General features: G+C 40.4%; 2 protein-coding genes across 2 annotated transcripts in view; one reads left to right on the forward strand and one right to left on the reverse strand.

Annotated features, from left to right (window-relative positions):
- Positions 1 to 10,609, reverse strand: part of USP37 (ubiquitin specific peptidase 37) — an 89,547-nt gene extending 78,938 nt beyond the window's left edge. The window contains exons 1-4 of the mRNA XM_055090008.1: positions 10,424 to 10,609; positions 6,350 to 6,445; positions 3,775 to 3,848; positions 1,908 to 2,132 (exon numbers count right to left, since the gene is read on the reverse strand). Of these exons, the coding sequence (XP_054945983.1) occupies positions 1,908 to 2,063 (156 nt within the window). The 5' untranslated portion in view covers positions 2,064 to 2,132; positions 3,775 to 3,848; positions 6,350 to 6,445; positions 10,424 to 10,609. The remainder of the gene's footprint in view (positions 1 to 1,907; positions 2,133 to 3,774; positions 3,849 to 6,349; positions 6,446 to 10,423) is intronic.
- Positions 10,610 to 11,059: 450 nt separating this feature from the next.
- CNOT9 (CCR4-NOT transcription complex subunit 9) overlaps positions 11,060 to 23,044 on the forward strand; it is a 29,679-nt gene continuing 17,694 nt past the window's right edge. Inside the window, exons 1-2 of the mRNA XM_007121446.3 lie at positions 11,060 to 11,210; positions 21,441 to 21,620. Of these exons, the coding sequence (XP_007121508.1) occupies positions 11,187 to 11,210; positions 21,441 to 21,620 (204 nt within the window). The 5' untranslated portion in view covers positions 11,060 to 11,186. The remainder of the gene's footprint in view (positions 11,211 to 21,440; positions 21,621 to 23,044) is intronic.

Consider the following 23,044-nt stretch of genomic DNA (forward strand, 5'->3'; position numbering starts at 1 on the left):
AAAAAAAAAAGGTACTGATGAACCTAGCTGCAGGGCAGGAATAAAGACGTAGACATAGTAAATGGACTTGAGGACACAGGGTGGGAGGGCAAAGCTGGGCCAAAGTGAGAGTAAGCATCAACATGTATATACTACCGAATGTAAAATAGTTGGCTGGTGGGAAGCAGCAGCATAGCACAGGGAGATCGGCGGCTCGGGTGCTTTGCGATGACCTAGATGGGTGGGACAGGGAGGACGATGGGAGGGAGGCTCAAAAGGGAGGGGATATGGGGACATGTGTAGGCATATGGCTGATTCGCTTTGTTGTGCAACAGAAACTAACACAGTATTGTGAAGCAATTATACTCCAATAAAGATCTATTTAAAAAATAAAAATAAACTCAATACTGCAAGGAAACATCAGTCAGGGAAATTTTTTCTTGACCCGGCTGGTCCAGAACATAATCTCAGTGAGGCTTTTTGCAGTCAAATACTGTGGTTGTAAATGTGGATTTTTTCCTCACATAAGAATATTATCTAATCCTTTATAAGATGTTATCAAGTGTATTGTCTCACTATTATTTTGTGTTAGTCAGTTACCTGGGTTAATTACATATTACACAAAATTCACTTCTTTATAGCTGCCTTCCATTTTACTACTTAATGGTATACATCATCTCATCTTACAGCAGTATTAGGAATTCATTTGCTAGCTCTTTCTCTCTAATCCAACTTCTGCACAGTGGAATGGTGCTTAAGACCCTCACCAGAAGATGTGCAGCAGCAAAGTTGAGTTTTGTTTTTGTTGGTATAGTCAGTTAGCTAGTTTATCAATGTTTATTGAGGGCCCACTATATACCCACCACTGTGCTAGGTTCTGGAACTAACCAAAGATAAAACCTAGATCTTCAAGGTATTCATCTTCTGGAACAGAAGCCATACTGAGCCAGGGCTCTCTTAGGTGGCCGACACTTAACTGACTAATCTGTGGTCTCCATTCCCTCTACAAATGTAAAGACAAGGTCCACGATATGCTGCGTGATCACAGCCAGTAGTGGCTACTCTAGCAGGTCTGCACCCTGCCACTCTCACCAGTGGAGTTGTCTGCTCACCAAAATCCAATCTGTTTGTTCCCAAAGCTGTTTATGCTGGTTCTTCCTATAATTGTAATTACACAATTTTATTAAAGTTACTTAAAGTAAAGAAATATGAGTGCAAAAGAGATAAGTTGTTTCTATAAGATCCAAGTTGAATGTCTGGGAAAGGCACATTAAAGGTGAGTTACTAAAAGTGTACTGTCAACTTAGGCGTGGGAGAGCCAACTGTAAAACATCATTAAATCTGGAAAAATCTGATTGCCTCACAAAATGTTTTTAAGATCTCACTCCACTTTAAAGAAACTGAGAAAATGACTGTGAAACCCTCGGACGTGTGGCTTATATGAGAAGTAGGATGCAAAGCACTAATGGGAGGCCCTAAACTCAAAAGACAGGCCTTGGCCCTACATCAAAAACTTGAGGGATGTTTTAAGTTGAAATAAAGGCTTAAGGAATGATTAAAAAAAAAAAAGCTAACACTAAATGGTGATGAATTTATCGTATATGTTGAGGGGGGAAAAATAACTGAAGTTATCCTAATGTGGTTTTAAACATAGCTTAGATAGATAGTATCCAAACTCAGCTCCTCTCAGCTTCCTCCCACCAGTTTTCTTTTCAATAATGGTGACTACTTCCTACTCTTTATTATACACCATCAACAATTTTGCTGAATAATTTATAATATATATACCTAATAGTATTAGTGTCCTGGAAATAAGAAGCAAGAAATAGTAATCTAGGAGGGCTACCATGATACTTAGTATGGCACAGAACAGTTATTCACTAAAGCATGTGATTGAAGATCTATTCCAAATCAAAATTTGGTAATACCTGAAATATCCTTGGAATTCCTCCAGTATTGTAGTGAACTACTAGGCTGACTTTATTCTCTTTTTCCACAACTTCAAAGGATCCTTCTTTCCATTTTGTAATCCCAGTCTGCATACTTCGAATTCTGATAGGACCATGTATCTTCAGAGGAGACATACTTTCTTTAAAAATAAATTGCTTCTAGCCAAATTAAAAAGAAAAAAATATACCTTCACCTGACAGATTCTAAGGAAGAAAAATAAAATAAAATAATAAGTTACAATTTACTAGTGATTAAAACAAGAGTTTGAAAGAGAACATTTAATGAACCATCTTATGTCCTTTTCTCCATTTCAATAAACTACCTCTTGCTAAGTATCCTCAAAGGCTTTGGTTAGCTGGATGGCACAGGTAAGAAAAACAAATGAAGCAGTCACTGACATTCAGTGACTGAATTTACCCACCTTTTATTTTTTCTGCACATGTTCTCTCCTTTGCCATGTACCCGTGTCCATTAGTGCCTAAATTTTGCATTTTGTACCATTAACAACCATACTGCTGCCACTAAAGGCAAGACAATCAGGAATACTAAAGATTCCATTCTCAGTGTGAGTGCCCATGGCAATACGAGCAACTTTTACCTTCCTTCATGATGCTAAAGGATCTTGAATTTCAAATATAAGTAAAAAAATATTTTCAGTCAGCTGACTCTTGTTAGAATTGAGTTCCTAGCAAAACATCAAATCATATCACCAAGTAATTCTTTCTACCAGTTGGTAGTCTATGCATATCCATATGTGAATAAATAATAAATAACTGTGAGAATAATGAGTAATTAATTGTGAGAATAATCAAATTAGCTTAAATGAATAAATAATTGTGAGAGTAATCAAATTAGCTTAACCTAAAGAATTATATTACTTGAGAAAATCATTTACTTTCTAGGGAAAACAGCCTAACCAAAAAAAACCCTGTTCCTAAGATCCACCTACCATTTATGCTTAATATTACCATTCTTGGAAAGAATATTTACCAATTTTATCTTTGACAAATATTCAAATTTCCCAAGTGAACTTCTGATACTTACAGAAATGACAGAATGTCTAAGACTCTTCAAATCAGCTTACCAGATGTCAGCAAGTAAATACAATTACAGTAACAGCAAAAAATGTTATCAAATAGTGTGTGTTACACACATACACACATATATGCAATGATCTAAAATTAAAACAAAATTTATACTATAGCCTTTAAATCTCTAAAAACATTGCCTCTAATACAGATTCTTGCTTATAATTTAATAAATTAAAAATCATTAAACTTTGCCTCTGCCTAAACAGCTCAACTAGAAAAGCTAAAAGTAGTAGTATATGTACAAAGGAAAAGCATACTAGATCTAGATATCAAGAGCCAGCTCTGTCACTTACTAATTTGTAACTTACCTTTCCTAACAACTAGTTTTCTCAACTGTAAAACAGGAATATGAAAATGCTATAGTGTTGCAATATTAAATGAACTAACACACATTAAGCAGTCAACAGGCAGCAGCTTCAATATGAATGGAATTACTGTCCACTTTCTGAATTTATTCCTTGTCTGCAACACCTCTTTATCCAAAGATCCCAGACAAATAACTTGTTAACAAGGGTCACCAACTCACTGCCTATAGAGGGCAGGTAGGTGACACAAATGATTTAAGCAGGCAGAATATGAAAACTGCTACTCAAATCTAGCCGGTTTTGCCATGTAGAAACAGTGAACCTAGCATTGCCAGATCATCTAATTCTTCAAGAAAATGACATCCAAATTTTATGTCAACTGCCCATTTTAAATTGTGGGCAATGAATTCAAACTTATTTTTAAAAGCCACAAATCAAACAAAACCCACCTGTAGGTAGAATACAGCCTGGGGAATCCTAGTTCGAGGCCTCTAGGTGCTGTACATCAAACAGCTAAGAATAACTTTAAAGAGAGATATAAAAACACTTTGAATAGTTAAAGGTATTATGCATTTAAGTCCTCTACTATTACTCACTCATCTCATCAAATTTTTTGAGTGCCTAATTGTGGCCAGATTTAGATAGTATAATTGGCTGGGTGTATGAATCCATCAAAGTAATAGAGGCCACTACTGTTTACAGACCTGTTAATGTGACATTTTGCTCAAACTAGTAACTACAAAATCTGGGCCAGCAATGTGTTTGTAATGCTTTTTTTACAATTAATAATTTGGTGCTTCATCATTTAGATATAGCCTTGAGATTTTTTCCACTCTGTCTCTCAGCACTGCCAAGAATATGTGGCCCCTCTCCTACTCCAGTTGCCCATGCCAGAAACATGAGTTATCTTTGACTTCTCTCTTGATGATTATTGGTATTGGACTGGAAATGGAAGGTAAGGTTGTCATTTCTACCTCCATATACCTTCCAGACATCTTTATAGTGAACTTCAGATCAAATCACATCACTCTCCTCAATATCATTCAACAGCTCCCCAATGCCCTCACAATTAAATCTAGACTCATTAACATGGCATAAACACTCTTCATGATCCAGGCCCTGCTTACCTCTCTATCCCCAACAAACCCTCCAAATCCAGCCATCTGAACTACCTACAATTTCCCTAGAAAAGGCATATGTTCTCAAGCCACTGTACCACACTGTGGTCTACGTCTGCAGGATTTTTAACCTACTCTCCCCATCCCCCACCACCCCCCTTTTTTTCTTCTCCTGGCTATAAAATCAAAACTCAATTTAGATATTATTTTCTCTAAGAAGGCTTTCCTAGTTATCTTTCACTTTTTCTCTCACCCCATATCCACACTGACAGCACTGAATGCTTTTCTCTTCTCTTGTACCCTGTGCTTACCTCTAGTGGAGCATTTATCATATTGTACTATAAACTGTCTATTTACCTCTTTGTCTCTCTCTAGCTAGACTTTGCTGTTTGAAGACAGGGAATATGTTCTTTAGTCTTTGCATCCCCACTAGGACAGTGTCTGGCACACAAGAAACAAACTCATTATTCAAGAATAATGAACAAATCAGCACTATCAACTTCATTCGATTTACTGTTAAAATATACAGCAGCAGATACCAGAACCATAAATCCCTTTTATATGGCCAATATAGGATTATGTTTACTAAGCTCTCTACAAGAGTATCACTCTGCACTGTATACCTCACCTTCTGAATACTACATCTAGGCTTTTTCTACGTGCATCTGAATTTCTCCTAAATGCAAAGCTGTCCACATATCTTGTTAAGATTCAATGAGAGAAAAATCATTTATGAAAAACAAGAATATGCAGTTACAGAATGCATTATTAAAACAAAAAACATTACTAAACTTGCCTAATCTGGGATTCATATAATTTACTGTTCAATGAAGAAACTCCACTTAAAGACAGAGGTTTATCAAATTACCTCATCTTTCCTTATGTCAGGGTGCCAAATTAAAAGCGAATAACATAAAACCCAATTATCTTAGTGCTTTCCTTAAAGACCAAAATGCAAGTAAAGGACACTGACCTTGAATTCCTCCAACGAAAACGTATTTTTAAAAATTAGATTATTTAACAAGATTTGGAGGTGAAGATTTGAAAGTTCAATAAAAAAACTTTATTGGTTACTTCTGTTTCCCTCTATATAATTCTCTCTATATGTAATACATGATTTCGCTAGATATAATTCTCATTTTGATGCAGAGTTTTGGTTTGTATAAAATTTTACATCAGATACTGAACATTTTCTTAACCATTTCTACTAGCAATCTCTCTTTCTTCTACGAGAAAAAATCTAAAAGGTACAGGACATAAAATTGGCAGAATCAATAAGATTTTTTCTTAATGCCTCAAGCTAGTCCATTATCTGCTCTTGCACTAAATGAATTAACTATATTTACTTTTGTACACTGATCATATTATCAGGGTTTGCCCTACTTGGTTAAGAGAAAGAACACTAAGTTTCCTTTTTGGTATCTAGCATGATCCAGTAACAGTTAAACTTTCTATGAACCTAGGACAAAGACAAGGTTTCACTGAACTCTAATGCTAATTCACTATCAAAGCAATATTAGGAAGACAAAGTACAAGAAAAACCAATTATTCTTTAAGTACACCCAAAGAGATTCCCTTTGCCCTAAATTTCTTCACTATTGTTAAAATTACTGTTCAATTCTGAGCAGTCTATGAAAGCTCAATCAACAACACTGGCAAAAATGTTTCTATACCCTCTACAGTTATTTAGATGCTCATATTTTAGGTACTGCTTTGAAACATTCTTATCCAGAGGGTATTCTGTGGTTTAAGAAAGCATGCTAAAGCACAAAACTATTACTATAAAATAGAAGAAAACTGTCAATTCTTGACAGTTTGCATACTCTTGGAAACATATATCCAAAATAAAAACATTACTTACTTTTCAGTGACTTTTACTGAAAAACCCTATGTAATAACAATTCACCTTTATTCTGATCCTTGTGCCAAAGGCAATGCGCTCTTCTTGGGGAACTACTCATATTCTGCAGCTATGCCAGTTCTCCGGGAGCCATCAACTCAGCTAAAGAAAATATAAGTGTGCCTTTTTTTAAAAAAATTCATTTACAAAATTAAAATTTTTAAAAAGTGATCATTTATACAACAAAAATTAACCCTTTGACTACTTAAAAACCACGAATTACTTTACTGAAAACATTTAATGCTCAAGATACACATATACACACACACATAATCAACAGAACTCTAGGGATATATCTGCTGTGGAAAACGAGGGACTGCACCTTCATCAATTTGTGTCTTGGTTAATTTACTCCTGCTACATTTTGAAACTAAGAAGGCAATGAAAAAAAGAGTGTATCCTTTGTTGACTTTATAAACATTGTTACATAACGATGTCTTAAATCTTAAAATACCACTTCCATGATGTGTTGATACAAATTTCAAAAGGTGGGTAAACTTGGCTTTTACTTTTCTTTCAAAACTAACTTCATGGGCTTGTTTCCCAAATTTAGGCCTCTCAAAGCCTCAACTTTCCCTGAAGCTCTACCCAAACATTTCTCACTGCCTTCTTGAATACTATAATGTCAACTTTAAACTCCTTTGTTCACTTAGTAAAAAATATTTATTGAGCTACTCCAATCTGTTGGCACTGTGTTAGGGATACCCATGTGAACATGACACAGTCCACGCCCTCTTTAACAGACTCCCCAGACTTCCCTACATTTGACCTTCCACTGTCATTCAGGCAAAAAGATCTTAGCATCAGCTTTAACCTCATTCTCATTTATCTAAAATACAGTCTTTTCATCACTACTACCCTAATTCAGAAATGCATCACTTTGCCATTCTTCCCACCTAATATTTATTATGCAACATTTACTAAGCACAGTACTAAGCACCATACATGCAATATCTCATAATCGTCACAATAATCCTAAAGGATGGGGATTATTAATATCTCTACTTTACAAATGAGGAAACTGAGGCTTAGAGAGATCAGGTAATTTATCCATGATTACAGAGTCAGTAAGAGACAAAACTAAGTCTAGCACCAAAAGCCATGTTTTTAACCACTACCTTATTGCATCCCCAATGATTTGTAGCAACCACCTTCCAGTCTCCATTCTCTCAAGATTTTTCTATCCAATAACTCCTTTATCCTAGAATACCCTTTCTAAAGGACTATTCTTTTTATCTCTTACTAACTAAAGTGTGTCCCCTTAACTTTCTCTCTAAAGGGGCAGGGGGAGGGTGGAGGGGCCCTGTCTTATTTTCTTTTGTACTCCCAACAAAATAACAGTTAGTAAATGTGAAAATACATGCTACTGATGCTAATTCCCCTCCCAAACATTAAAAAAATTTTTTAAATTTTACTTTGGTAAGAATACTTCACATGAGATTACCCTCTTAACAAATGTTTAAGTGTACAATACAGTATTGTTAACTATAGGTACAATGTTGTACGGCTTATCTCTAGAATTTATTCATTTTGCTTAACTGAAACTTTCTCCCAAACATTTTTAACAGCTCATCACTATCTATAAAATAAATCCAAATGCTTCTGTGTTTGGCACTCCTACTTTTAATTTTCTATTACTCAACATAAATCCTGTTCTACACACACAAATTATTAAATTTTAGTATTTTCTTCCATAACTACCACCAACCGCTTACTTAAACATGGAATTTTCCTTTATATATTTTTGGAAACCTCATCTTCACTGGTCTCATAGTTTAACCTGTTGTTAAAATATATAAACCACTGCTCTGATTTCTAAGGGCTTTCTTTCCGAAAAAGATCCATAAAACAAATGCACAAAGAGATAAAATTAGTGTGGTCGCTGAAAGTAAAGAGAGAAGTTGACCTTGATAAAGTTTATCTCCAATTCAAAGAGTCTAAAATCTGAATGATTCTATGACATAAGAATGGGTAAAATCATCCAAAGCTGGAAAACCCTTTGGCTTTTTGTGTCCTTTAATTTGTCTGCAGAGTGAAAAAAGATGCTTGTCATCAGATGATAAGAATATCAGTAAGCTGGTGTTTCCCAAAGACATGATGCTTCTTATAGCAAGCTCCAATTTATTTACTCATTCAACAAATTCTTGAGAAATAGAAATGAAATAGTTCCTAACCCATATTCTAGTATAAGACACATTTTAAATAATCACACAAGTAAATATATAATTAAAAGTTCTGAAAAATGGTATAAAGTTCGGGCGTGATGAAAGATTATAATAGGGTACCTGATTTAAGGACCGGGGTGGGTTTTTAAGCAGGGAAATGAGGGGTTACTGCTGAATGGAAAAGTGATGTGGTCTGTTTGGGTCTGGGGAAGAGAGTGAAAGGAGCAAGAATGAAAGAAATTAGGACAACCAGACGGGAGAGTATTGAAGTGATTCAGCTTATAACGACAATTACAATAACAATGAATGCTCACTGGCTGTTTACTCTACGTCAGGTGCTTACCATGGCTATTTAATTTAATCCTTATAGCAATCCAATAAGGTGATTATTATTCCCACTTTACAGATGAGAAGATAGGAAACATTAAATCCAGGTGAGAGAGGGCTGTGGCTTGAACTAGAAAAGTGCTAATGAAAAAGTACAGAAATAGATTCAAGACATATAATGAAAGTAAGAATAAACAGAACCTGAAGAGGGTATAGATACATGGGATGAGGGCTTTCAAGTTTCTAGACTATGTAAATGGATAAATGGATATACCCCTTAATGAAATAGGACGCCGGAAGAGAAAGCATTTGGGTATGGAGAGAATTAAGACTGGTTTCAGACATGTTATATTTGAAATTCCTACGAAAAAAAATCAGTTGAGATGTCAAGCAGACAGTTGGCTATTTAGATCTTGAGCTGAAAACAAAAGGAACATGCTGGAAATAAAACTTCTCATCAATATACAGGTAGAATTTAAAGCATAGGGTGGAAGGGAAGAGTAAAAGGAGAACAACCTAGGACTGAACCCAGATAACCATTTTACTCCATCAAACATCTCTCCCTATGATCATCGATTACTTTGATGTCAACAGGCCTTTCAGTCCTCATTCAACTTTACCTTTCAGCAGAATTCAACATTACTGATAACTTCCTTTACCTTTCCTACAAGACTTGTACTCCTCTATCCGATTACTAAACACCAAGAATCCCTCAGGTGCTCCATCCTAGGTCCCTTTCTTTTCTAGCACTGCACTCTCTTTAGGCAATTTCATCCACATCCATAGCTTCAATTACTATCAACATAACAGATGACATCTATATATAATATACGTTTACCTATATATCCAGCTCAGAGCTCTCCTCTGAGCTCCAACCCAGTATATCCCAACTGCCTAATTGACATCCCCTGTTAGATAGCTTTTCCTGTTAGAGACTTGTCAGACACTGCCACCCCAAAAAAGGTATTTACACAGAGCCTAAATTTTGAAAGGATTACAAAATCAGGCCAACTCTTCAGACACAGAATTTTGTCATCAATTATCATTTCCTTTCACGGATCATGACCTAAAACAGGTAAACGTGACAACCTGATCTGATGGCTAGAGATGGGGACCAACCAAAGGCACTAAAAAATACAAATCATGCCTTTTAGTGAGAAATGGTTAGGAAAGAGAAGGTGAAGAACAGCCAAGAGAGTGAAACAGTATCATATCCCAAGGCCTGATGGACGTGCGGCAACGGAAGTCACCTGAAAAGATAGCAGGCCTCGCTAAGGGACGAGTGGCGGACGACGATAGCCCCTAGCAAAGAGGGGTCAGGTTCGGGTCGCGGAGGGAGCGAGTGACAGTAAAGACCAGGTCAAAAGAGAGGAAAAGCCTGGGAAAAGATCTAAGTGGAGTACCTGTGAGGCCAGAGGGGGCGTCGCGAGGATGGGGGCGGGCTGAGCAGCAGCGGGGCGAACTCCAGAAGAGTGAACGCCAAGTGGGCGGACCGCACGGGGTGGGTGGGCCGGGGGGGCTGGGGGAGCCAGGACTGGGGTGCCAGGGTAAAAAGGCTCAGTTGAGACGCTCGCCGGGCCCACCTTACCTGTGCCTGCGAGTCCGGGGCCTCGGACAGGCCTGCCGGAAGCACGGAGTCCGCACGGAGGGGGAGGAGCCGGGGGTTAGGAAGGAAGGGACACCGGGCACGAAAGAGAGGGGCCGCTCGCTCCCCCAAGTCAGGGAGAGCGGCTGATGGCGGGAACTGTGACCACACGCAAACACGCACGCACGCACGCACACCCGACGCTAGCAGATGAGGCGCGTGCGCGCCAGCCTGAAAACTCCGCCCCTTCTACGCCCTCGCCCCGCCCCAGTACCGAGCGAAGTCTCGCCCCAGCCCGGACCGTAGTACGCACGCGCACTTCCTACTTCACTCACTTTCTCCCTCCCACCCTTTCCCTCCTACTCGGCCCAGTTGGGCATGCGCACTACTTGTCCTCCCGGGACTTCCCGGCTTTTCCCGCCCTTCACTGGCCTCCGGAGAAGGGTCAGAGTTCACGCCCTTCTCTGGAGATACCTGCTCCAAGCCGGGGATGCGGGGACTAGTAGGTGGCGGATGTCCTTCCGGTCCGGAAACTTAAGGGACAAAGGACAAACTCTAGGACTGTTAACTCCAAGAGCTGGGAGGCGGGAAGAGGTTGTGTGGGCGGGGTCAGGGGTGAAAGGTCAGAGGGGCTGCGAAGGGGCGGAGCGAGCCGGAGGCGGATGGCGGCTGTGGCGGCTCATCTGCTTCGGCGGCAGAGGCGCTGAAGCTGGGACGCGGGTCGGGCGTGTCCTGCGGTGGGAGGAGAGCGGCGGCCGCTCCCAACATGCACAGTCTGGCTACGGCTGCGGTAAGTGAGTGGGCCGCCCAGCCTGGGCCCAGAACGCCTCCTCAGCCCGCCGTTTCGGCCTTTTCTCTTAGCTCCCTCTGTCGGGCCGGGAGTCCTGCTCCTCCTGCCCTCAACCCGCGAGGCCCCGGCCCCCCTCCTCGCCGCGCTTGGCTGTGGCGGAGCCGGCCCCCACTTTCCTCGCCGGCCAGCTCCCGCGGCCTCTGACGCCGCGTAGCGTGTTCTTTTCTGGCCCCGAGGCCTGGTACCGCGGCTGGAGCGCCTTCCTCGCGGCCCGGACGGGCCATTCATTGATTCATTTCGCTCACCAACAGTTTCAGGGAGCCAGTTGCGTGCTTGGCGTTGGCGGGGGCGAGGGGACTTCCGCAGTCCGCTTGACACTGCCCGTGCTCTCGGAACTCCCTGCTTAGGCACATCGCGGCGGGGAGGAATGGCTTCTAGCTCAAACCACTTGCTTTACAGATGCAAAAGCTGAGACCCGGAGAAGCGAATAGTTACTATGTCCGACTGACGGTTCTCTGCGCTTAAAACCTTTTTTCACACATCTCACTTTACCAGCGTGATCTTTTACCAAGAAAAACAAATAGTGTAAATTAACCTATGTGAAGTAATCCTGTGGTCTCCCATTGCATTGAGAGAAAATCCAAACTCTTTGCCTTGGCCTACAAGGCCTTCCCTGAACGTTATGTTCCTTATCCAGGTTTTCAGTCTCTTCTGTCACTTGCTCCGCAGGCTCCAGCTACACTGGCCGCCGTTACAGCTCTTCTACTTAACGCTTTTCCACTCTAGGTTGCATCTCTTACACACACACACACACACACACACACACACCACACACACACACACCACACCACACACACACACACACCACACCACACACGCGCGCGCACACACCCCCACACACACACACCACACACACACACACCACACACACACCACACCACACCACACACACACACACACACACACACACACACACACACACACACACACACACACACACACCCCTACCCATGTGGTCTCCAGCTCCTTTTCCCTCAGGTCTCTGTATAAATCTCTCTAGAGTTGCCGTCCCTGACTGCCCTATTTAAAGTAGTTCTGTAACCCCCCAACTTTTCTCTGTTAGAGCACCCTTCAAAGACTTGATCCCGGGGCTTCCCTGGTGGCGCAGTGGTTGAGAGTCCGCCTGCCGATGCAGGGGACACGGGTTCGTGCCCCGGTCCGGGAAGATCCCACATGCCGCGGAGCGGCTGGGCCCGTGAGCCATGGCCGCTGAGCCTGTGCTCCGCAACGGGAGAGGCCACGGCAGTGAGAGGCCCGCGTACCGTAAAAAAAAGTCCTTTATGATTGATTTCTCTACTGATTACACATAAAGCTTCCCTGCTTCCTTGCATGCCAGATAATTTTTGATTTGATGTTGAATATCAATATTTTGATATTGATATTAATTAAAAAAAAAAAAAAAGAATTGATCCCAATTTGTAATTCTTGTATTCATTTACTTGTTTGTTATTTGTCCCTCTTTTGAGGTCAGGGACAGGGATCATGTGGGTCCTGTTTATATGGTTACTCCAGTGCCAGGTCAGTTCCTGGCACCAAGTAAGGGCTCAAATATTTTGCTGAATAACGCCGTATAGATGAGGGAGATGACTACTGAGAGCAAATAGCCGTAATGGGCAGACAGGATCTTGTGATTCGAGCATATTCTTCTGAATGCCCATCCAACTTTTTCAGTTTCACCAAGGTGAAGTGACTTAAGGAGAGTAATATACTAAAATTGCATTACCAGGCAAAATAACATAAATCCTAAATAGAGGACAAAAGTTGCCTCAACTTTAAAGTCGGAAAGTGAGATGAGTGTGACTAGGCTATAGACAGCATTGTCATTTCCAGGGCCAGTGGCATCTCTGCCTCCTGGCACCATGTTTCTAAAGTGTTTGTAACTTTTCACAGAGAGGTACCTTTTATATATCTCTTAACTAGGTGACTGCAATTTCCCCAGCTTTTTTGTTTCTTCCAGATTTTACATGTAATATGGGAAGAAGCTAGTCAGAAAATGAGGTTGTTGCTGGTAGGAGGGGGGCAGGTTAAACAAAGGATTCTGCTAAGGTTGGCTCATCCATCTCTCAAAATCTGATTGTCTTCTCTAGGCTTTGATACCAAGCTACTCTTTCACCTGTGCCTCCCCAGACTCTACCTATTCAATTCCTTTTCACTTGCTCCCTAATACATCTTTTGAACAGCCATTAGAGCTGTGGTTCATTACTTAAAATACTCAGTAGGTGTTTCTTCAAGTAAATTTACAGTGCCTTACCTTTATTTAGAAATTGAGCTTTTGATACTTTTTCACCTGTTATGCTGTTTGGACTACACAAAAGCTCTGACAAGTTCATTTGTACCACTCATTCACTGGAATATTTGGTTAGTGAATCTGAAGCAAAAAAAAAGTTGAGCCACCTCTTTCCCAACCCTTAATGCCTTCCATTAGGCTAAACTGCCTGTGTTATTCTGATCTGGGTAAAGGGACACTAATGGTATATATCCCTCACTAAAAATTGAGGAGTTAATAATACATGCAGCAGTGCCTGCAGTAATCTAAACCTCTTGAGAAGTTGCTTACTTTTTGTCTGATGATGAAAATTTGTGTGTATCTTTGTTTCTTTTTTTAAATAACAAGTAAATCACTTCAGCTCGGGAGATAGTACTATCAAAGGAGAATGTGATCACATACGAATGCAGGATGTTATTCACTAGATGGAGGAATTGAGATCATTTGGGATGTGTCTTAAATTTTAACTCTTTCCTTTAGTATTTTATTATGCCAGTAATTTGTAGTATAGTGGACTCTTCTCATTCTTTGCAGAATACATCCTAACATCTTCATTATTGCCATCGCAGAATATAATTTCTTTCTCACATCTACTAAATAGAAATACCCCACAGGATTGTATTAAATAAGAATAAGAAAGTGCTCAGTGGTTGGCTAGGTTCATTCGTTGATTAAAAGACTTGCTCCCAGACTTCAGCCTTGGGACTCTAATTCCTGCCTCAGCAAAGTAACAAATCACCTGTTATGGACCTTGAAGACTGCTTCAGCTTAATAGAACCACAGATCTTCACATACCATGGGTCTTTTGTAATGAATGTTATGCTAGTGATCTAAAACAGCCAAACGTAAACCTTTAAGAGATGCATCGGGTATGCTTCGTTTTTTGGTTTTTTTCCGCACTAATTTCCAGTGGCAATTCTGACATCCTTAAACCCTTGCTTTTTCCTCACTTTCCACGTAACCAGCAGCTGCATTAGTCATTTTATATCTCTTTGTTGAAGCAGTGCTAGACCCCCTCCTCTTTGGCAAGTAGAAAGAACATTATGCACTCTGAAGGATCTAATTCAGACAGCTGTCTCCTGTTGAAGATTTAAGCAAATAAACCAACTTTTCTTTGTTTATTCACTTCCATTTTTAAAAAGTTATTTTGAAGAACATTCTGGCCCTTATTTTATAAAGATATGAGGATAGTTAAGCTAATTTAGTATTTCCCTTTGGCACTATTAAGAAAGGTGTTTTCTTGTTATATCATCATTATGTAGACACCCAAAGCCATGTGTTGAGTCATCTCCAGACTTAAGAAATAATCTCTATTTCAATATAATTCCATTTTTTATTCACTATCATGTATTCATCGATAAGAAAACCAACAGCTGTTTTGGTCCTCGAACATGAAATTTTATTGATAGATTTGGCCATTTTCTGTTTAAGAGAGCCATCAACAACAATTTTTTAGTTTACTCAAGAGGGGGGATCATATTTCTTTCCCATTTATGGGTAAATGTGGATCTTTTCTAAGTTCTAAATATCTTTTCACATCCTGTTAAAATTTTTCAGAAGTGGAAGACCAACTATCAGTACCCTGTGTTAGTGACACTTGGAGTTAACCATTGGCGACTCACTTTGATAAATGTCTTATTAAGCTTCACTGAAAGAAAAAAGTTACTTGAAATACATTTTCCACATACAAACCAATAAACAGGAAGGAGGAGAATGAGTCCTTCCTAGTTGATAGTACAGACATTTTTTAACACTTCTGTTAAAAGGAAAGGACCACTGATTCTAAGCAGGTTATAGCTAAAAGTATATAGTTACATGTAATTGATCTTGTTTTTGTTTTTTTTCTTCTTGCGGTACGCGGGCCTCTCACTGTTGTGGCCTCTCCTGTTGGGAAGCACTGGCTCTGGACGCGCAGGCTCAGCGGCCATGGCTCATGGGCCCAGCCGCTCCGCGGCATGTGGGATCTTCCCGGACCAGGGCACGAACCCGCGTCCCCTGCATCAGGGGGCAGACTCTCAACCACTGCGCCACCAGGGAAGCCCTGATCTTGTTTTTGATGTTGGAAGTGTTGAGGGTGATAACTAATAGTCCAAATCAGACTTCTCATAAATGACTTTACCTCTGGGTATGTTCATTGAACCCACTATTTACTCAAATCCAACTGTAACAGAATATCAAACTTAAACTTCCATATTGGGTTCTTAAATAATTTCTTCAGCTTGGAGGAATATTTGTGATTTCAGTCCTGTAGACCAAGTAGGACTCACTGATTCTAGAGAGAAGTAGACTAGAGTTTAAATGTAATTCTGCCATATACTTGCTTGTGTGAACTTTAGTATATTAAACCTCCCTGAACCTGTTTCCTCTTAGAATTTTGAGAATAATTTGAGGTAATTCACAGTGACTGGCACATAGTATGTTCAGTAAACATTGCCTCCTATTAAAAGTTCCTAGAAAAATCAAACCTAGTCTATAGTAGAGGGCTGAGTGTGCGGTTTTCTGAAAGGAGTATAGAAAATTTGGGGGGGATAATGGAATGTCCAGTAATGTATCTTGATTGTGGTGGTGGTTATTTGGGTATATAGGTTTCTCAAAATTCATTGAAATGTACACTTAAATGGGTGCACTTAAAAGTTGTATTGTATGCAAATTGTACCTCAATAAAATTGATTTTTTTGTAGCCAGTTTGATTAGTCTCTCACTTGTAACTAAAGAAAGAAATTTTTGAGATTTTAGAGCTGAGACTTTGATAATTAATTTAGTTCCCTCATATAACCAATGATACAATGGAGGCTTAGAAAAGTCAATGATTTATTCTAGGTCACACAATTGTAAAAATAGCAAAACTGTTTTGAAGCCACTTCTAGCTCCCAATCCAGTGTGCATTCCAGTTACGTACTTGTGTAGTTACTTGCAAGTCAAGGTCTTTTCTATTATTTTTATTTTTATTTATTTTTAATTCTTTTTTGGCCGCACCACACACAGCTTCCAGGATTTTAGTTCCCCGATCCCTGGAACAAACTGGGGCCCCCTGCAGTGGAAAGTCAGAGTCCTAAACTTGGCGGTACGCGGGCCTCTCACTGTTGTGGCCTCTCCCGTTGCGAGCACAGGCTCCAGACGCGCAGGCTCAGCGGCCATGGCTCACGGGCCCAGCCGCTCCGCGGCATGTGGGATCTTCCCGGACCAGGGCACGATCCCTTGTCCCCTGCAAAGGCAAGTGGACTCTCAACCACTGCGCCACCAGGGAAGCCCCCAAGGTCTTTCTTATTCTTAAACTTGATAAACATGTTCTTAATTCTAGGTCTGTAAAGGGGGTACAGGCAGGATCTATGAATTCCCTGAAATTATGTATAAATTTTAGGTAAAAATAAATTATGTGCAAAACAATTTGAAATTGTGTATTTTTCTAAGGAAAAGACCCAGAGATTTCAATTCAAGAAATGCTAACCTCTGCTCTTGTGGTTTAACAATCCTGCCGTTATTGTTAATGTGTTTAGGTTAGGTAGTCTCCAAAAGGGAAATCAAATAAATTTGCTTCTCTGCCACTGGACGGTGTGTGCTAGTAAATTGTATCAGCTACAGCTTCAGAAATGTATTAGTAAATTATAAATGTAAAGAATTGTAGCAATTGAACTAGGAATGTTTAGAGGTAATCTTTAAATAGAGAATTGAAGGAGGAGGAAGTCTGCCCACCGTTTACTCATAGTTCCATCAGTTGTAAAATGAGGATGATAACCACGGTGCTGTGATCATTCAATGAAACCGTGTTTTGTTTTGTTTTTGTTTGTTTTTTTTGCGGTACGCAGGCCTCTCACTGTTGTGGCCTCTGCCGTTGCAGAGCGCAGGCTCCGGATGCGCAGGCTCAGCGGCCATGGCTCACAGGCCTAGCCGCTCCGTGGCATGTGGGATCCTCCCGGACCGGGGCACGAACCCGTGTCCCCTGCATCGGCAGGCGGAATCCCAACCACTGCGCCACCAGGGAAGCCCGAAACCATGTTTTTTAAAAGTACAATACAGGGACTTCCCTAGTGGCACAGTGATTAAGAATCCACCTGCCAATGCAGAGAACACAGGTTTGATCCCTGGTCGGGGAAGATCCCACATGCTGCGGAGCAACTAAGCCCCTGTGCCACAAGTACTGACCCTGCGCTCTGGAGCCAAGCCCACGTGCCACAACTACTGAAGCCATCACACCTAGAGCCCGTGCTCTGCAACAAGAGAAGCCACCACAATGAGAAGCCTGCGCACCGCAACAAAGAGTAGCCCCGGCTCACCGCAACTAGAGAAAGCCTGTGTGCAGCAACGAACACCAAACACAGCCAATAAATAAATAAATAAATAAATTTTTAAAAAAAATAAATAAAAGTACAATACAGTTCCCTCTCTTTCCTCATCTACCCCACCCCCTCTTTTACTTCCCACTCCCTTTTAGGAAGGCATCAATTTTCAGATTCTAACATTTTTGTGACAGGTGTGCCTAAATGATCTTTGGGGTTCAGAAGGAGAGTCAGATTCATTTGGGGTTTTTATTACCATCAAGATCTAGTAAGATGCTGGAGTTGTGCTTTGGGGCTTTATTCAGGGATGAAGTCCAAAGTATTTTATCAATCGTCTGGTAATATAAGTTAATATAGAAATCAGTGCGTAATTCAAAATGTAAAAATATGGGAATTCCCTGGCGGTCCAGTGGTTAGGACTCGGGCGCTTTCACTGCCGGGGCCCGGGTTCCAAGATCCTTCAAGGCAAGTAGCACGGCCAAAAAAAATAAAAGAGTAAAAATACTTCCTTTTTATTCTCCAAAATAACTAAATTTCCTTGTGTGTTATAAAATTACTTGTTGATGTAGGTAGGGAAGGGGTATGTGTGTGTGTGTGTTGGTGGTTATCACTAGCTGAATTATGCCCATCTGAGCCATTATTTGACATAGGGAACTATGTCAAACTATTTCACTGACTTTTCCCATTAAAATGTTGGTTATTAAGTACCTCATAATCTCAATAAGTAGAGAATTTCTCTTAGTATCAATGATATTGTTCATGGGTGCTGATTGTTTTTCAGATTCTGCTGAACTAACAGCAGTAACATTTTAATTTTTGTCTGAGATTTTTATATATTTCCTATCTCTTTTGTCTAGGTCACAGGAAATAGTTTTTTGGAAAGTTGTGTTTAGATCAGACCTAATCTTTCAGGCAAGTGAGAAGCAGCATTAGCAAGGCAGTTAAGAGTACGGACTCTGCTGCCAGACCACCTGAATTCAAATCCTGGGCTTTGCCACTTTTAAATAACTTCTCAGTTTTCTCATCTATGAAATAAGGGTGGTAATGACAAGTATTTATTTAAGACAGTGCCTAACAGAGTAAGCACTATGTGTGTAAGCTTTCACTTTTAAGAAATAATTGTATTCATCCGATAGCAAATAGGTATTCAGTGGGTTTAAACTAACTCCTCCTATTAAATTTGGGGCAAAATTCACCAGGGGTGATGAAAAGGAGGGTCCCTACCTCAGATATTTCCTGGTACCAAACTGCCCTAACTGCCTTCTCGTTGTTAGAGTGTCTGCAGAACTCATCTCTAAGCTTATACCTGAGAGCCACATTACCACCCACCTGACGTCCCTAGCTCTCTTAGAACTAAAGTCCAATGGAGGCTGCAGTTCCCACAAGCAACTTCAGAAGTTGGAGTATTACTGGCAGCAGGTGGTCATGGCCTTAGGGACCCAAGTAGGCACCAGATATTGACCCTCCAGAGTGCCAGCACCACTCCAGGGGCATGATCTCCTCTGCTGTAGTCAAGCCAGCTCTGGAAACGTAATATGTGGAGATAGGACCAGGTGTTCAGAAGCTACCATATGCTGACTGGTGTCTACCAATGCAGCCTGGCGTTGTTCACCTAGGGTTCCCCAGGACAGGATAGGGTACAGGGTGCTGGGTACAAGTCACACATTGGCTCTAGAGAGGGTGATGGAATTTACTGATGCTGGTGTCTGGATGACAGGCCTCTAGGAATGAGTAATGGCTAATCAGGATAGATACTATATTGCTGGAGCATTGTCTGTGGGGCCCTCTTTAGGACTGTGGGTCATCCAAAAGACTGGGCAGGAAATCCAAAGCTAAAATTTTAGCCCTTGTTTCTACTGAGCTTTTAAGGTGATGTAATACTCTAAATGTAAACATATCCTATCTTCTGGTGGGAATTACATTTCCAAAAATAATTTTTAAAGTCAAGGGCCTATCTGTGGCAACATAGAAAAGTCAAGTGCTTGGACCATGCTGTTTTTGCTGTTGGGAGCAGAGGGCAGGAAAACTACCCTATTCCTTCTACATCATTTAGGAGCCTGTGTTTTCTTGAGGAGCATCACTGATGGGAATTACAAAACAGCTTTTAGCAGATTACTCTGAGGCACTTAAAGAGGATTTAAGTTACATGGTATTTTAGTCTGTTTAGCAGAACACCTTGTGGTTCATTCTAGCAAGCAAGAGAAATGATAAACGTTAAACTAAAAGCTTCTAATCAAGCTTCCATTTATAGAAGGCAGTTGTTCAGCTTGGAGTAAATGTGACTACTCCTCAAAGTCCATCTTAGACTTCATTCTGTTCTTCAGCAAAGACAGTTGTCCTTTTTATTCCTCATTTTTATATCTGTGCGATGGGTAGGTCATTCTGTCACACTAAGGTGCAGTGGGAACATGTGCATAGTGTGAGAGGCTGGTGTAACATGGTTCAAGAAAGATTGGAATATGCAACTTTGTACTTGGGTGAATTGAGCAAGTTAATTCCTCTGAGCATTAGTAGTTTCATCTGCAAGTGTAGATCCCTTTTTTCTGTCTACCTACCCTATAATTCCTCATGGTTTGGGGGGAAATTAAGTGAGAAAATATTGGGCTAGGGATGGAAATCACCATGAATTTGTTAGGACTTTAGAGCCAGAAATAGCAATGGTAATCATTTTTCTAGTCTCCTATCTTATCTTCCAGATAAGAATAGTTAAGGGACTTAACCAAGGTAACAAGCCTATTGGACAAATATGAAGAATTATAGAAGTGCTCAAATTTTTTGGAATATTGAGATTCTTTAGCACAATAAAGAAAGCATGTTCTGTTTATATAGTCCCTACATGAGTAAGGAGTGAATGAATCTCCAAGGGGTGGAGGTACAATATGTATAAGAATCATTAGAGGGGGGAGCTTTTCCAAATTACATAGATTTTCTGCTTCATGGAGGGGGATGCTGGAATTACTGGGGAAGGAAGAGCAATGGGGGAGGACTTTTTTCTTTCAAAAACCATTATAGGCACATGGTTAAAAAAAAGAGTTTAAACTATGTGCAGAAGATTTTATATGGGAGACAAGTAGGTCTCCCATATAAATTCCAACCTTAGAGGTAACTACTGTTAACAGTTTCTTCTGTGTACTTCTAGAAATGTTGTATATAAATATATAATAATATATGTGTGTGTTAATGGAAGCGTATATGCTCTTCTGCACCCTTCTTGGGTTTTTTTTTGTTTCTTATTTAGTATCAGCACAGTATAGAGCTAACTCTTTTTTAAGGGGCTATGTAGTATTCCATATAAAAATGTACTCCTGTATATTTAACCAGTTCCTTATTGATAGATGTTGATAGACTTCAAGTTTTCTGCTTTTAAAATAGTGCAACAGTAAACATTCTGGTATATCTTCAGTACAGCCCAAGTAGACCTGTAGGATAAATTTCTAAACATGGAATTATTAAAGAGTGTGTGCCTTTTAGATTTTGATAGATTGAATTCATTTACATCAAGTATATGTATTTAGAAAAGCTCCTCTGGTATTTACAAAAAATATGTTCCCTCCAAAGGCTACTGCAGAGTAAGACTTGATTTGACTCTAATGAAACTCACGTTTACTTTCTTGTTTTCACTTGAAGCCTGTGCCTACTGCACTGGCTCAGGTGGATAGAGAAAAGATCTATCAGTGGATCAATGAGCTGTCCAGTCCTGAAACAAGGGAAAATGCTTTGCTGGAGTTAAGTAAAAAGCGAGAATCTGTTCCTGACCTTGCACCCATGCTGTGGCATTCATTTGGTACTATTGCAGCACTTTTACAGGTGGGTATATATCCATGAGTTGCATGTCATTCCTGTTTATCACACTTGTATCTCTCTGCCTTTGCCCAAATGATTATGAAAACTTTGGTAGTGTGGTTTTTTTCTTTTTATTATTGCTTTAAACTTTATTTATTTATTTTTTAATATACATGTATTTATTCATTTATTTTTGGCTGCGTTGGGTCTTCATTGCTGCACGGGGGCTTTCTCTAGTAGCAGTGAGCGGGGGCTACTCTTCGTTGAAGTGCACAGGCTTCTCATTGCGGTGGCTTCTCTTGTTGCAGAGCATGGGCTCTAGGCGTGTGGGTTTCAGTAGTTGTGGCATGCAGGCTCAGTAGTTGTGGCGCATGGGCTTAGTTGCTCCGTGGCATGTGGGGTCTTACTGGACCAGGGATCGAACCCGTGTCCCCTGCACTGGGCAGGCGGATTCTTAACCACTGCGACATCAGGGAAGTCCTAAACTTTATTTTTTAAATTAGTTTATTTATTTATTTTGGCTGCACTGGGTCTTCATTGCAGCACGTGGGCTCTTTGTTGTGGCGTGCGGGCTTTTCTACTTGCGGTGCATGGGCTCTAGAGCATGCGGGCTCAGTAGCTGCAGTGCGTGGGCTTAATTGCGGTATGTGGGATCTTAGTTCCCCGACCAGGGATCATACCCGGGCCCCCTGCATTGGGAGCACAGAGCCTTAACCAGTGGACCACCAGGGAAGTCCCAGAATGTTTTTTGTTTTTTTTTTTAATGTTAGCATTTGTAAGAATCTGTTTTAGAAAAGTCTAAGGTACTTGTTAAAATGCAGATTCTTAGATCCTACCCAAGAGATTTGATTTATTTAGTCTAAGATGAAAAATCTATTTTTAACAGGCGGCTACCCCATACCCAGGTGATTCCAATGTAGGTGGTGTAAGAGCTACACTTTGAGTAACACAACTTTAGGAGTGCTACAAAATAATATTTACTACATGGTCGGGGGGGATGGAAAGGAAGGTATAAGAACTGAAAGGTATATTCTGGGGAAAGAAAATGTTAAGATAAAGGTATAACACCTGTAGGATTAAAGGTGGGTATTCTTGTACATTGAAGAATAAATAACTGAAATTTGGTTCTGACCAGAATGGTCATTTGTGGGGAATAAATTGATATGGTATAGTCCTAAGAACCAAGATAGAATGATCATCCTTTGTTGTCCATAATTCCCAATAATTAGATTAATTTTTTTAATCTGTTAAGTAAATTCATATTCTGTCCCTACAACATGTACCCAAGAAACGAATCTTTCTTATAGGAACATTTTCTGTGTAAAAGTTCTACAATTAAGATAAATGGAGGGCTTCCCTGGTGGCGCAGTGGTTGAGGGTCCGCCTGCCGATGCAGGGGACGCGGGTTCATGCCCCGGTCCGGGGGGATCCCACATGCCGCGGGGCGG

The sequence above is a fragment of the Physeter macrocephalus genome, chromosome 2, assembly GCF_002837175.3.
Source record: "Physeter macrocephalus isolate SW-GA chromosome 2, ASM283717v5, whole genome shotgun sequence".
NCBI classification, from domain to species: Eukaryota; Metazoa; Chordata; class Mammalia; order Artiodactyla; family Physeteridae; genus Physeter; species Physeter macrocephalus.